General features: G+C 41.2%; 1 protein-coding gene across 1 annotated transcript; it reads right to left on the bottom strand.

Moving 5' to 3' along the window:
- Positions 1-2651: 2651 nt before the first annotated feature.
- LOC141103042 (DNA repair nuclease APEX1-like) lies at positions 2652-3971 on the bottom strand. Its single transcript, XM_073592198.1, has one exon. The coding sequence runs from the start codon at positions 3801-3803 to the stop codon at positions 2868-2870; it is 936 nt and encodes a 311-aa protein (XP_073448299.1). The 5' UTR covers positions 3804-3971; the 3' UTR covers positions 2652-2867.
- Between the last annotated feature and the right edge of the window lie 12407 nt (positions 3972-16378).

The raw sequence follows: 16378 nt of genomic DNA, 5'->3' as shown, positions 1-16378 counted from the left end.
ATGGTGACCTGGGTGTCCTCCATTTGCCTCTAAAGCAGCCGGCCTATGTCCGGCGAAACTGGTAAGGCATTCTTCTATAGCTTACCTCCTCACCCCCTATCTGGTGATCCAACGCGGACTAAGATATTCAACATACAGATACATGCTTACCTTCTTACTGGGACAGGGATTTGAGCCTATATACCATCAAGAACTGGTAAGTATACCACACATGCATGTGTCAATCTTTCATTACATCATGCAAGAGTTCACCTGTGGAATGCAGTAAAAGTTCAATCTGGCTATATGGACTGTATGGATATTGTACTACACATAACTAGGGGCTATTGAGAATTAATCTTCAAGGTGGCTGGCTATGTGTGCCCACAATACATGGATTGGATTTTACTGGTTTTCGAGGGAGATCTTCATAGTGTTTATTTATACACTTTGGCCATCCAACATGGATATGAACCCCTGCTTATGAAGCTAAGAGACAGATATAGGCCTTGAATAAGTGTCCTCCTCTGGACCTCAATGCCCCATGAGTGACCTTTGGGGGCACAACCAGTACATCACAACGCATGATTTCTCTACACCTACCACTATAACCCTTGGAACTTTCATCTATCTATGCTTGATGGACATACATTCATGTATAGTGAAATCACCTGTGTGTATATAGGCTTAATCTATGTGGAGCATCAAATCAATTTCTGAACATTCATAGGATCACCAGATATACCACTTTATGTACCCTTTATTCATTTATTTATTTAGTTCACCCCTAACATATTGTTGCATAGATGTATATGCTTAGTATGGGTATAAGTTATAGTCAAATACATGTAAGTGAGGTGGATGTATGTTTTTAGGTGTGTTTGTAGATTGTGTGTTATTATGGTGCCATTTAAAAGTTTATATTTGACATATATAATAAAATGTTTACTGTATTCTACTCAGCCCAGTGAATTGATGATAGAATCTTTTTTCCATATATAACACGTTGATTCATTTGTTTTTTACAGAGTTGGTTGAGCCAAAACATCTACTTCAGTTCTTTAATATTGTTCTTACCGATGACTCCCACCTCTTTGAATTATTCACAAGTCATTCCTTTTTATTTCATTCACAACAGGAAAATATACAGCTCTTTTCATAAGTCTCTTGGTCTCTTTTCATAAGTCTCTTGGTCATAGAGAGCAAATGTATACCTCGATGAGAAACAGTAATAAGCAGTTCAGCCAAAATTGGCAGAGATAGTGTTTGATCCTCTGATGAGTCTTTACTGTCATCTGGGAGCCCAGCACAACTAAAGACCTGGCTTAGGAATGAAGTGTGCCTAAGACCTCTTTCACACTGAGGCGCATTTCAGGCGCATTCACACTAAAATTAAAGCGCCTGAAAAGCTCACGAAAAACTATTTCAATTAAAATCAATGAATGCTTTCACGCTGGGGCAGTGCGGTGAAAAAACGCCCCTCTCCATTGAATTGAATGGAAAGCTCTTCAAAAGCACCTGAAAAGCTCTCCAAAAGCGCCTGAAAAGCTCTCCAAAAGTGCTCAGTGTTTTACTGGCAGTTTAGAAGCACCTCAGTGTGAAAGAGGCATTATTCCACAGAAAGCAGATGCCATTTTTAGCATTGTACTATAGTTTTTATATATAATCAGCAGTAGGGGCACATTTGTAAACAACGTTATTTCGCGACTCTTAGCACCCAGGTTTTAGTGTAGTCAGATTTGATCGGTCTGTACGAGTTAACAAAACTTCACTCTCTATAATCTGCTGCCAATTATCTGACCAGTCAAATGTATGTTTTAACAAAGAGGACAAAAACATTATTATCATTCCTTTGTTAAAAATTCTAACATAAGCTAACTTAGGGTGAAGTTGCATAAAGTACAAGTGATATAAAACAGTTTGGTCACTAACTATATTCAGAAAGGGTAGAGACAAACTAGGAACAAGGTAGGCTATTCAGGTACATGTATAAAAACTACAAAGCTGGGAAAAGGCTACAGTAACAAAAACGCATTGGAACAGAGTACCCTGAAACACCCCGGTAAATCAAAAACTTTATTAATCTCAAACCAGTCTATGGTTTCATTTACACTAATAGTGTAGCTTTCAAGTGCTAACTACAGCATTAAAACCCATTGAGCACTTCATGCAGCTGGTTTAGTTTAAGCTGCTGCAATATATACTTTAAAAAGCAGTTTGACCTAAAGGAAATCTGTCATGAAACAAAAAAGGAGGCTGCCACACGTGACTTCTTTTGAAAACGCTAGCTGCCTGGCTATTATACAGGTAACTTTTTCATCTGTACATTAGTTCCAGGTCAGTGACTATAAGTGATGAAGTTGGAGACAGCCAGGCAGCTAACATTTACTGAAGGAGTTCAGCAATGGCAGCCCTCTTATCTGTCTTGGTACAGGCTTCCTAGAACAAAACATAGATCCTCTAATCACTATGACTAGAAGGTAATGAAACAGTTTCAAGCTCATTGCTGACTGCATTGTAATGGAAGTGTATGATGTAGCCCAATTTGAAGAGAAAGCACCATCAAGTTTGGCTTGTTCAGGGGCTAGGACACTCACTTCCATGACCATATGAAGAAAAGAACTAGCCTGGAAGGGCCAAATGGGGGAAAAAAAAAGAACAAGGTCCTATATTTGAACGGGCCCCTGCTAGTCAACAAAAAGACTTTTCTTCATGCTTTATGTTGGTTGTGTATAGGAGAAACACTTATTCATCAAGCAACTACATTTCTATAACCATGTATATCAGACATTTATCTGGTGCAATGGCCATGTTATGTCACATTTAAGTGGCCATAGTACTAGGTAAATGACCATATACTGAATTCAGGTAGTGACCACTTATTTCCTTTATATAGCAATATAAAGGGTTATAGGACAGTGGTAACTCCCAAGAGCTTTGCTCCTGATCTTGCTATCACACAAGGATGGCCGCAAGGCTTTTGACAGGACAAAATAATCCAATCTCCAGCCAACATTCTTGCCCCGAGCATTCATCATGTAGGTCCAGAAGGTGTAGGCATATGGCTTGTCGGGATACAGCTCACGGAAGCTGTCCAGGAAGCCTTCAGCCAACAGAGCTCCAAATCCCTCCCGTTCCTGTGGGGTGAAACCAGGGGTCTTCTTGTTAGTTTTGGGATTTTTTAGATCAATCTCCTGGTGAGCAACATTTAAGTCACCACACAAAATAAGTGGCTTTTTGCTGTCCAATTCTTTCAAGTAAGCACGAAAGTCTACATCCCAGCGTTGACGGTAATCTAGACGTACCAGGCCACGACTGGAATTGGGAACATAAGCAGTTACCAAGTAAAAGGATTCATACTCTGCAGTAATTACACGGCCTTCCTTATCATGCTCTTCAATTCCAATGCCATAGGAGACATTTACAGGTTTCTTCTTGCACAGCATTGCCACACCACTATATCCTTCCTTTTCATTAGAACAAGCCCAGTACTTGTGAGGGTACTCAGGCATGTCTTTAATGTCAGCAGGAAGGGCTTTTTCTGCACACTTTGTCTCCTGCAGACACAGGACATCAGGATCCTCATCTCGTACCCAGTTTACACCTTCTTTTTTGACCCATGCTCTGATGCCATCAACATTCCATGAGCTTATCTTCCATGTGTACTTCTTGCCATCATCAGAAGTCAAATTATCAGGCGCATCCTCGTACACGGGAACAGGTTCTGCATCCTTTCCTCCTCCCTTTTTCCCTTTCTTGTTCTCAGGTTCCTCATCCTGCACAGCTTCGCTCTTGGTATCCTCCTTCTTCCCACGTTTTGGCATTCTGGCGGTGACAGAAAACAGACGCACACAGAACAGAGCACGGATCGTCTTGAATGCTCTACCGAACCCGAACACAGATCTCCTTCTGCAGCCTGATCACACAGAACACAATAGAACCGGACCGGAAGTTCCACGCGCTGCTCGCCGGAAGCACGTAGAGGCACACACAACACAGACACGTGGGCTCGGTGCGCTGGGGATGTCACGTAACGTTCCAGCACCCGGGGAGGGAGGAGAAGGTGCTGTACATGAGGAATACTGAGTGACATAGCTGAGAAGGAAGGGAGAGGAATATAGAAGGTGAGTGTGTATACTAGTACCATACATGACAATGGTGCACAGCATTATAGAGGAGCTCCAGTTTTGTATATCCTGACAGACATGTAGGGAATGGGATAGACAGAGGGGATATAAGGGTTTATAGGAGAGCTGCTTTCTCTTACTATATGAGATAAAAATGAGGCTCAACACAGATATAGGGAAGAGTTCTACTTCTCCAGCAGGTGGCACTCCAGCTTTGGAATGTTCTCTATGCCAGAGGTCTCCAACCAGTGGTCTGTGCACCAGTGATAGTCCACGAGAAAAGTTTGGTGGTCCCCAGGGTTTCTGTCACAAATGGACATTGTGGTAGATGTATACCACTCACTGTTGCTAACAGTGTTGTTCTCAGTCCACGCTGACAGTCAATATTGTCGGCGCGCATTGATACCCGATGCCTCCTCTGTAGTTCTGACTCCTGTGGGCTCAGAGGGAGGCGCCGGGAGTAATGCAGAGAGCGGGAGGTGAAGAAGGAGGGGACTTCCAGTGGCAGCGCTGATCACAGACTGTGGGAGGGAGCACAGAGCTCGAGCACATAGCTGGACAAGGAGGTGAGATCCATTGAGGAGTCTGTGGGAGGCAGCAGTGTGATGCAGAGAGTCAGAGCATTGTGTGTATAAGGCATGCAAAATTCATGTACGTGGTCCGTGGGATTCAAAATTGTAAGTTTAGTGGTCCAAAAGGTTGGCGACCACTGATCTATGTCAGTGCAGGGCTATGGACCCTCCTCTGGTCCTGTTGACGTCAGGAACCTAGACCACTGGAGTGTGGGGGGGGAAATAGGCTGCAGGGATTGGTCTAGGAGCAGAGGATCGGGTAAGTAAATCTCTTTTTCGTTCTCCCTAGAGCAGGGATTGCCAAACTTTCTAAAGAAAGAGCCAGTTTACTGTCCTTTAGACTTTGAAGGGGCTGAACTGTGCTCTGTGGGAGTAAATAATACCCAATCTTTGCTATTAGGGGGAGAAATAGTTGGTGTCAGTGGGAGGAGGAATAGTGCCCCGTCGATGGTGTCAGTGGGAGGAGGAATAGTGCCCCGTGGATGGTGTCAGTGGGAGGAGGACTCATGCCCCGTCGTTGGTGTCAGTGGGAGGAGGACTCGTGCCCCGTCGTTGGTGTCAGTGGGAGGAGGACTAGTGCCCCGTCGTTGGTGTCAGTGGGAGGATTAATAGTGCCCCGTTGTTGGTGTCAGTGGGAGGAGGACTCGTGCCCCGTGCCTCTTTGAATTATTAATTATTATTTAGATTCAGTTTCTTGCACTATACTGTACATATATGATGTTGTGAACTAGGAAGATGATCCAGAGGGTCAAAATTTGTGTTTTTACGTATACCTTTTGGTGCCTACTATCAAGCAAACCTACTTGACAAACAGCCAGATGCAACTGATATTGTGATAGCCACACATGTATCAATCCACTTTTCCAATTTATGATCATGTTTGTCATAGCCACTAAATATTGATAGGTTTTTCCACCTTCAGTTAGATTGCTTTTGACCAATTTTATATCAAAGTAAGAACTGAAAAAGTGGGATAGGCTGGAAAATGTAGGTAATTTTTCAAGGGGGTCTTATGGTTTAATGCAGTCAAATGAAAAATATTGTCCTATTTTGAATAAACTAATACAGAATACAGATTGACAGCATTGCAGGTAGTTTTGGTAAACAAACATTCTAATGATTGTTCCAGTGTTGTAAATTGAAAGAGGTGCTAAGAGAATTTCTATTTGTACAAATGAATACACAAAAAAGCATTTCTCAACTTAAAAAAAAGGTAGCAGGGTTGACATGGATAAATTACATAGAACACATTACTATATATGATAGTGTAGCTTGTATCGAAGAGACTTAAAAAAAACTTCTGCCTTTACAATCACTTTATCTTAATGCAGTCTCTGCATTAAGATAAAAAGCCTTCTGTGTGCAGTTACTCCCCTCAGCCCCCCCCCCTATACTTACCTGAGGTCCCTCTAGATCCAGTGATGTTGCAGGATTGTCTCGGCTGCCCGGGACTCCCCTCCTCATTGGCTGAGACAGCAGCGCAGCGCCATTGGCTCCCGCTGCTGTTAATCTAAGTCAGTCAGCGAAATGGGGCGGGGCACACACAGAGCTGTGGCTCGGCTCGGGTGCCCCATCACAAGCTGCTTGCTGAGGAGGCACTCAACAGGAAGGAGGGGTCAGGAGAGCTGAAGAGGGACCCGAGAAGAGGAGTATCTGGGCTGCCCTGTGCAAAACTATTGCACAGAGCAGGTAAGTATAACATGTTTGTTATTTTTAACTAAAAAAAAAAAAGACTATATAATCACTTTTTAATCACTTTAAGACAAAAATGTTTGGATTATATGGGTCCCACAACCTTTTATTTCTTACATCCTCAATGTTTCCTTACTGGCACCAGGTCTTCAGGGAAGATACTGAAGCCAGGTCTGTGTTGGGATGGAAATGAAGGGATAGTTAGCAACTAGTGGGCCTCTCCCAGTTCAAGTGGAATACATCTGTGCATAATTTGGCAAGCAATGTAGAGTTAACATTTTAAAATGATTTTCAAAGACGTTTAATGGTAAGTTGGAGCATCTATGGATATGTGCATACAGCACCTTGATGAGAACACATGTCTAGCTGCCATCTTCTGTCAATTCAACCTTTTCTTCAGTGAGCCTTCCTAGACGAGTATGCATGGGCCACAGTGAACATCACATGTGACAGCAATTGGCATGGTCATTAGTGCTTCTGCCTTGAAACACTGGGATCCCTGATTCGAACACCAGCTAGGACACTACCTGCATGGAGTTTACATGTTCTCCCAGTGATTGCATGGGTTTGCTTCCACTCTCCAAAGACACGCTAATATGTTAATTGGCCCTAACATGTGTAATGTAAGGTAGGGACCTTAAATTGTTAGTTCTTTAAGGGCAGGGACTGTTGTGAATATAATATATATATATATATATATATATATATATATATATATACACACACACACATGATAAGTGTATTAAACTAGAATATACTGTAAATTCTTCTGCATTTTTAAAACCTAGCTTTGATTAACATCAACTTAGTGTGACAAAGTCAAATTACCGTATTAAATGTATTGATCCAAGCACATAGCTCAAAAGAAAAGTGTACATATATCTCCTGCTGCTTCCACTGCTCTGTTGTGGAGAACTGGTTCCCCAAAGTCCACTGGAAAACCAATACATTCAGGAGGTTGATCTTCTTGTTCTCCAGCAGCTCTCACTGGTTCCTCCCTCTGACCTCACTACTGCATTCTACAGTGATGTAAGGTCAGAGAGAGGAGGACTAAGAGTTGCAGGGGACCACAGAGATCGACGCTCCAGGAAGTGTCAGTTTTTCAATGAACCAGCTTTCATTGCCATGGGTGGAAGGAAAGATAAGTATGTATATTCTTCTTTTCCCCCCTTTCCTCCTCTTTCCGACCTCCTGCCCTTCACACTCCCTCTCCCTTCCCCTTCTCCCCCCGACCCCTTCCTTTGTTCTTTTCTCCCATTCATCCCATGTATACTTAAGTGTCTGCCCCAATTCCATTATATTATATTATATTATATTATATTATATTATATTATATTTATATTATTGTTTACTTTGCTGGTACCCAAACTACCTGTATCCTTTTCTGATTGTAAGCATGTCTTCTGATTACTCGTATGTGCCACCAATGTTTTTTTTTTTTTTTTTAATTGACGTAAAAACAGTAAAGAACACCTGTTACAGGCATGTGCTTGGAACAATACATGTAATAATGTGACAAGGTCTCTTTAACGTCTTGCCGACCACCTCACGTATGAGTATGGTGCCTGGGTGGCTTTCCTAGGCTGGATCCAGCACTTCCAGGTAGGGAGCGCACCTGCTGTGCTGTGATTAGGCAAAGCACAAGCTGATCAGCCGGTGCTGGCCAATGGATGACTACTGGGACCTGCTGATCAGCGAGGCGGAAGACAGGACAGAGCTCTGTCAGTGTAAACAATACAGAGCTCTGGCCTGTCAGCAGGGTTGTGGTTTCCCTGCAGAGGAGGGAATAAAAACCAGCACATCCCTTAGTAAAAGCACCTCACAGTAAAAACACTAAGCACTGTTGGGCACACATTTAACCCTTTGATCACCCTAGATGTTAATCAGTTCCCAGCCAGTGTCATTAGTACACAGTGCATATTTTTAGCACTGATCACTGTATTAGTGTCACAGGTTCCCACAAAGTGTCAGTTAGTGTCAGACTGCCTGTATTACTAAGACAGTACCTCTATAAGTCGCTGATCGCCACCATTTCTTGTATAAATAATTAACTAAAAATTCAAATATTTATATACCATAGTTTGTAGATGCTATAACGTTTGCGGATTTTTAACCAAAATTATGTAGCAGAATACATATTGGCTTAAATTTCTGAAGAAATTAGATTTTTTATAGCAGAAAGTAAAAAATATTGGGTTTTTTTTTTTTTTTGGTCTTTTTTTCATTTATAGCACAAAAAAATGTAAAAACCCAGAGGTGATCAAATACCACTAAAAGAAAGCTCTATTTGTGGGAAAAATTATATAAATTTTGTTTGTGTACAGCGTTGCATGACCACGCAATTGTTAGTTAAAGTAATGCAGTGCCAAAAAGCAAAAAATGGCCTAGTCAGGAAGGGGGGTAAATCTTCCAGAGTTCAAGTGGTTAAACACTTGAGAAGTGACACCTCCCCATTGGAAGGCAAATGCATTGTCCATTGCATTTGCATTGCACATCAACACATAGAGTACCAAATCAAAGTACGCTGACAAGCATTTTTTATGTGCACTGGCATGTGTTTTTTATACACATTAATGTGCATTGCAATGTTTGTTATAATATGTATTGACTTTCTCTTTCCATTAATTTCATCAGTGTGAATTGACCCTAAGATTGGAGATTAGCTGGTAATAAAATTCTAAAGCTGGCAATAATATATTCCAATCTGGTTGTAAAAATCTACTTGGCCTCTGGTTCACACTGACAGCGGGAATGAAATCAGGTGAGTTCAGCTGAACTCGCACAATTTCATTCCCACATGTCAGTCCCGACTTCGGGGGCGATTTCAGAGACATCTGTGTGGGTTACTGCACAAATGTCAATGGAAATCGCACCCTAAAATTGCCAAAAGTAGTACAGAAACTACTTTTGGGAATCGGTGCGGTGTTGCACTGATTCGGACGTTGCCATTGCCGGCAATTGCCGCCGATTTGGCATGCGATTTGACATGTCAAAACGCATTCCAAATCAGCGTCCAAATCGCATCAATGTGAAACAGGGCTTAGATCTACCAACTATGGTCTGCCTGATTGGATATAAATTGAAAGGATTTTTTTATTTTGTTTCTCTTCCCTTTTGACAAAGTTGTATTTCCAAGACAAACCTCCCATCTGCAATTAAATTGAAATAAACGACGTGGCTCTGTAGAAAGCGATACTTGTTTATAAACCAAAAAACCCGATGGATTGAACTTGTTATAAAAATGTATCCTGTCACTACCAATGAATAGAGGAATTCCCTCTACTCAACTTTCGTTAATACTCTTTGAGAATGTCTCTACAGAGTCATATATTTGGGTTTCGTAGTATAGCGCCATAATAATTGGCTGTTTTTCCCTTGGATGCTCCGTGAAAATCCAAGGAGTCTGCAAAAAGTTGTCATGCATCACTTATTTTTCTAAAAAGCAATTATATTCTTTGTGAATTGATTATGAAGCAATAAAGCAGATTTAATAGAAAAGCAATTACTTGTTATGTATTGATCTCTCCTAAGACATAGTTTTATCTTACAAGATAATGCTGGAACGCACTCACGAACTTGAAAGACACAGACTAGATCTGAGCTTGAAAATTATAATGCAATTATAAGAAGTGTTTATTTTTTCCTATGGGATCAGTCCACCCAAACTTACATGTTCATTTTTAGCGATGCTGGCTGGAACAATTTGCTGGAACAATGCATAAGCAACACCTAGCAGAATGCTAGGTTGATCCATAGATATTATTATTCACTTTGCAAGAACATTTTTACTTAGCTTAGTCAATGCGGTAAAAATTCACTTTGCAATTATAGTCAATAAAAAACTATTTTTGTAACTTAAAAAAATGCATTTTTGCATGCATAGGATTGAAAGTCAGCAGAAAAGACCTTATTCACTAAGCTGAGAGAAAATTCAGTGAATAGCCTATTTATCTTCATAGGTACACAACCGTAAAACATTAAAAAAATCGAGATTTAAAGGCTTGTACCTTGTACTGTATAGGATTTCATGTCATCTGTGCCCAGTCTTGCCACGAAGAGTTAATCCAGCTCTGAGCAATCCTCTTATCTTTTTTCAGTTAGATAAGAACAGTCAGACAGAGAAATAGATGTCTGTTTCTCCCCCTTGCTCTGAGTGACAGGTGATTTACATCTCATGCACGAGTGTGACAGAGGAATTCTGTGTACTTCCCTTCCCCCTCCTTTCTTCTCCAGCTCTCTGAGGATTGGCTGCTCCACACCTCAGCATGATTGGGCATGCTGAAGTCATGTGGTGACTTTCCTGGGTTTTGACTGGATGTTAGTGATCATGGGGCATAATCCACAAGACCAGCAGAAGTTCAGTGTAAGAACTATCGATGCCTGGCCAAGGGGAGTGTAGAGGTGGGCTGGGAGTCTACTGACATCACGACTCCACCCACCAAGCTCCAGACAACAGACCTGCCCACAGAATCTGCAGTTTTTCGGGTCTCAGACAGAGGGGCGACATTTGACAGGTAAGGATGCATGCAGGAGGCATGTATATCCTTATAGATAACCACTATGGCAGTAGTTTAGAAAGGATGAGAGTGGGTTTACTTTTACTTTAAACAGACACAGGGAAAGCTGTCTACTTGCTGAGTGGCATTTTATTGTCATCCTTTCTGTTATCTTGTGCTTTTGGCTGCTCCAATACCTAAATCCCTGTAGTTTCCAGTATCTATACCTTCTGAATAACCTTGGATCTAAGCCCAAAAATTTGTAGACCAGTGTTCCCTGGTTCCAGCACCTCCTTTTCTTGGCCTCTTCCACACTTGTTGAAACATGAAAGAGAAATTGCACCTCACAGGCTGTAACAACAAGCAGCAACCCCATGCAGAAGCCTATAAAAGTCTTTCTAAATTTGGTTGCAAGGAATTCTACAAAAGTCAGGTTAAAGCCCAACTCCAGATTTTTTTGCAACACTCTTTGCCTGCCCCTTATTTTTTTTAATACCTACCATAAAGCTACTAATCGGGCTATTGCCATACTGCCAACCCCATCTCCCTCCAACATTCACTGCTATAGGAAAGAAATAAACTACCTAAATGTCTTTTTGTGTGCACAGGAGGCGAAGTCTTTCTTTGGTTGTCCATGTCACTGTTTGAGCCATGTGCATATTACCTTTGGCTCAGCAGTGGGGTCCTCTCAGGATCCAGTAGACAGCCAGGAAAAATGACATCAGCCCGAGGAGACTGGTGGGAATTGGGCATATCTAGAGCCCTGGATCTCCGACCCCCCTGCGGCAGGAAATAGCATTGACAGGGGACATGGATGATAGTTTTAGAAGACTATTAATTTCCATCAAGGAGGGGGGTTAACTTTTGCCTGGAAATGGGCTTAAAATTCTACAGTCTTCTGGATGTTTTTTTTTTTTTTTTTTTTAACATAAAAGTTTATTTAAATTTTCACAACAAAAACAATTCACTTCGTGTTAGATTTGGGTAAAGATGACATGCATAAAACAGTTACATGACTTGGTGTGAGTAAAGTTCAATTATCATAGCAGTTATCCATTTCAGAAGAAGATATTAATACACTTATTAAGGAAATCAATATATGGTGTAAGTGCAAGGGGTCCCACCTTTCAACTTAGAGCATTCTAGTCTACACATATATAATTTGGAGAGTCCTGGGGGTAAGTCAAAGTAAATCCCAACGGGCCCGAACCCAACATTTCATTCAATAGTCAAGTGTTTTGCCTTCACCCACGCTGCCCAAATTTTCTCAAATTTTTTTGGACAATTTCTTCCCATATATGTCATTTTATATAATGGTAGCGCCTTATTTACCAGAGATTGCCAGAGTTGTTTGGTGGGCGGCTGGGACTGATTCCACTGCAGTAAGATTGCTTTCCTAGCATATAGTGTGGTATAGAAGATGAATAGTTTCTTCCCCCATGTGACTTCTAGAAAGTCACATATACCTAGTAGAAGAGGTATTGGGCTATATGGGACTTGTAGTCCCCCTATGGAGTTGATATCAGCAAGTATATTATTCCAGAATTCCACCACCCCAGGGCAGGACCAGACCACATGAAAGAAATCGGCTTCCCCTGACCCACATCTAGGGCACCTCGCTATTCTATCAGGGTATATTTTTGTCAGGCGTATTGGAGAGTAGTAGGCCCTATGTAGGAATTTCAGCTGCATAAATCTGTCCCTTGCTGAAATTGTCAAGGGTAAATATTGTTGAATTCCCTCTTCCCAGTCCCCATCCGTCAACTCCGGAACATCCGTCCTCCACCGCTCACATAGCTGGGAGACTTTAGATGTATCTCGAGTCACAAGCAAGTTATAGACGACGGATAGTGTTCTTCCGCCATCTTGGTTTCTTAATACATTTTCTATCGGTGTCTCCTCCAGAGTCAACGGGTTGGGGAACTGGGACCGGAACGCATGCCTCACTTGGAGAAACCTGAAGAACATATGATTGGGTAGATCCTTTTCTCTTTTTAAAGCATCAAAGGTGATCAGTTGTCCCCGGTCAACTATATCCCCCAGGGTCGTGACTCCATATCTGGCCCACAAAACCAGGTCAGGGATGGAGTGGAAATGAGGCAGGCGGGGGTTACCCCATAGGGGGGTCGCCGGGGACCAGTCACCAGGTCCCAGAAATAGCGTGTTAACAGTGTCCCATACCTTAAGGGTTGTTTTCATTGGGCAGGTCACATCTGGATCTAGGGCCTCTATGCACCAAATTCCTCAACTCTGCATAGGAGCCGATCAGCGCTGCCTCCAAGGAAGTGGCAGGATTAGCCGGTCCCTCTGAGAGCCACCATTTTGCTGTTACCAACACCGCTGCCCAGTAGTATTTTAGGAAGCATGGTAAAGCCAGACCCCCCAGGGTCCCTGGTAGTTGCAAAGTTGCCCTGGCTATTCTAGGAGTCTTCCCATTCCAAATGAATGAGGTAATAATGCTATCTAAGTGCCGAAAGAAGGTTATTGGTATAGGGATAGGAGTTTGTCGGAATAGGTATATAAATTTAGGTAAAATTGACATTTTGATTAGGTTGACACGGCCAACCGGAGTTAGTGGTAGGGATCTCCATGTGTTACATCTTTGGGATAGGTGGTGAACCACCAGCTTTAAGTTTAAGCTGATATATTTTTTTAGGTCTTGGTGTATTTCTACCCCTAGGTATCTAAACTGGGAAACCCTATTAAGTTGTCCATCCGTTTGTAAGGGAGTAGACCCCGCCCATAGAGGAAACAGGATCGATTTTCCCCAGTTGATACATACGCCAGAGAATTTCCCAAATCTATTAATTACCGAGAGAGCCTCTTGTAGGGAAGTACCGTCATCTTTAAGGTAGAGTAAGGTGTCGTCAGCATATAACGACACCTTTTCCTGTAGAGGACCTCTCGTAATCCCTCTCACCCCGGGTGTGGCTGTCTTCTGGATGGTTATGTGGCACTATAAGTCATCTACCTCTTCTCCCCCCTACAGCAGTGGGTATTTCTGAATGCCTCAAAAAACAGTGCCACATAATGACATCAACTCCATTCCCTACAGCATTCTTTTGTGAGTCCAGCATGCCTTGATGACATACCACCAGGGGGGTGTTTTTGAAGTCCCTAGGGCTAAGTGCCATAGAGGAGGTGAGTATTGTATTATTGTTTTAACTCTTTTAACTCTTGCACAGTAATAATTACTTAACATTTTTTATTGACTGGACTTGATCTTTAATGTTTTATTGTCATTCACATTTCAGATTTGGTGTACGGTATATTTACAGGATAGATAGATAGATAGATAGATAGATAGATAGATAGATAGATAGATAGATAGATAGATAGATAGATAGATAGATAGATAGATAGATAGAAAGCTATATATAAACTGTATATGCAATTTACTATATACTGTATCTCTCTAGTTTTTTTTATTTTATTTATTTATATATGTATGGGGTTCTTCAAACACTATCCATAAGGACTTTAAAGAGTCCAGCATTGTTTAAACATCTCAGTTATAATTGGGATTCACTCTGTCTTATCTTATTGCCAGCATTCCTGGATGTCTTGGTATGGATGCATCTCTACCTATTATCAGTACAGGTAGCCCTCACAAATGCCTATAAAACCTTAATAGGGTTGTAATTGAATTTTTAAAAGAGAGTCGCTTAATAACATTTGCCTGATCATGTGATTTGCTGGCCGTTAAGGCGCAAAGCTTCAGCCCCCTCTAGCAATTATCATCTCAGCTCTGGTGTTTTGCTCATGATAACAGAACACAATACAGGATAAGAGCCCTGATGAAGACCGTGTACAATCAAATAGAAATCAGGTCCTTGTAATCGATTCTCAGCTTTTCCAATTTCCCCAGTCGCATTGGTGTGGGCTGTGAAATTGCCCTGAAAGGTGTTAAAAAATAAATAAAACTAGAGAGAGTCATGCATAGCAGCAAAAGGAGTAAATGTAACCAACACACAAAACAACTGCTTGTTGTTGTCATGTCTATTGTTAAATTTATTATCACATTATCATCATCATCAACTGTTGTTTGCAAGCTGTTTAGTCTTGTAGGTGTTGCAAGAAGCAGCAGGCACAGCAAGTGGGACTTCCATTTGTCTGAATGAGAACTTCTTGCCGGATTCCCAAAGATTCCTACGACAACGGGGATATATAATTTTAACAGCATATTATGGACCTGCTCTAAAGCCTTCTTTGAGTAGATTAATCTATCACAGCCTTCCTTAACCTTTTTAACCCTGAGGAACTTTTACCCCTGAGGAACCCTTGAAACCATTTTAGTCCTTGGGGAATCCCTACTAAAACAAATGAACAAATTGGGGGGTCAATAGAAAAATAACACCCCCCCACCCATACAGTAGTGATCAAAATGCCACCTTTATAAATAGTTAAAAAGAACATTGGCATCATGCTTCTGAGTTTGCCATGTGGCGTTGTCCCCAAAAGTATGCAGGCATCATGAAATGGGAGGTCAATCAGCCACAGCTCAAGGAATCCTAAGCAACCTTAGGAGGAACCCTGGTTCAGAATGGCTGATCTAGTCGATCTTCTCAGGGAAATCAGAGGGCATCTATATACAATTCTCAAACAAAGTATGTCACCTTTAGTTTAAAGGAGCTGAGATACACGCTATTAGTTAGAGCAGTGTTTCTTGCAAACACACACCTCTTTCTTGGTATTAAGCCTACTACAAATTCAAAACAATGACTTCTAATCTAACACTATAAACAAGGGTGTATATCTCACAAATAGCATTTAAGTTGAAACCCAACTAAACTTTTGGTTTCAATCAGCATGAGCACACACATCAAATACATTCCTATTTAATGTCAAATTGCTCTTTATATACGGGACTACTGACAATGAACCATAAAAATTTCTTAAGGGTTAAAGAGTTGCTAGGATCTCCTTCAGCTGACCTAAAGGTCAGATTATCCAATCAATTGTCAGGTGAAACCTACTATTAATTTTGTATTTTCTGCCTGAAAACTTCCTTCTATCTGATCAGTGGCTCCACTAGTCTGCCACTGACAACAGCCTCTCTTTTTGTGCAGCTATTCACATTCTGCCTCCATGGCAGACAGAGCATTGTATAAGCATTGTTAAAAAGTTAGCCACATATTCCTGCCTTCTTTACCTAAAGAGTATGCAAAGTGTGTATATATATATATATATATATATATATATATATATATATATATATATATATATATATATATATATATATATATTGTACTTGAGGAAAGATTTACTGAGATCAGAAACTGTTGTACATATGGCTATTTGACTTCTGGTCAAATTTTCTTGGGCAATTGTTTTAGGCTATTTTTGTCAGAATGTTCTTGGGCTATTGTTTTAGGCTATTTTATTTTCTCTTCAGCTCAAATGTTCTTGTGCTATTGTTTAGGCTGTTTTCTCTTCTGGTCAAAAGTTCTTAGCAGCTCCAGATCTAGCCTATCTGATCTGGGGGTACAGCAAAAAAAGTCAAGGGGCATAA

Source organism: Aquarana catesbeiana, linkage group LG07 (genome assembly GCF_042186555.1).
Source record: "Aquarana catesbeiana isolate 2022-GZ linkage group LG07, ASM4218655v1, whole genome shotgun sequence".
Lineage (NCBI taxonomy): Eukaryota > Metazoa > Chordata > Amphibia > Anura > Ranidae > Aquarana > Aquarana catesbeiana.
The sequence above is the reverse complement of the archived record's forward strand: the minus strand, read 5'-3'. Positions and strand labels throughout refer to the sequence as shown.

What these genes read in the sequence shown, in the direction of transcription:
- LOC141103042 (XM_073592198.1), bottom strand. Translation starts at nt 3,803, where the DNA reads ATGCCAAAACGTGGGAAGAAGGAGGATACCAAGAGCGAAGCTGTGCAG.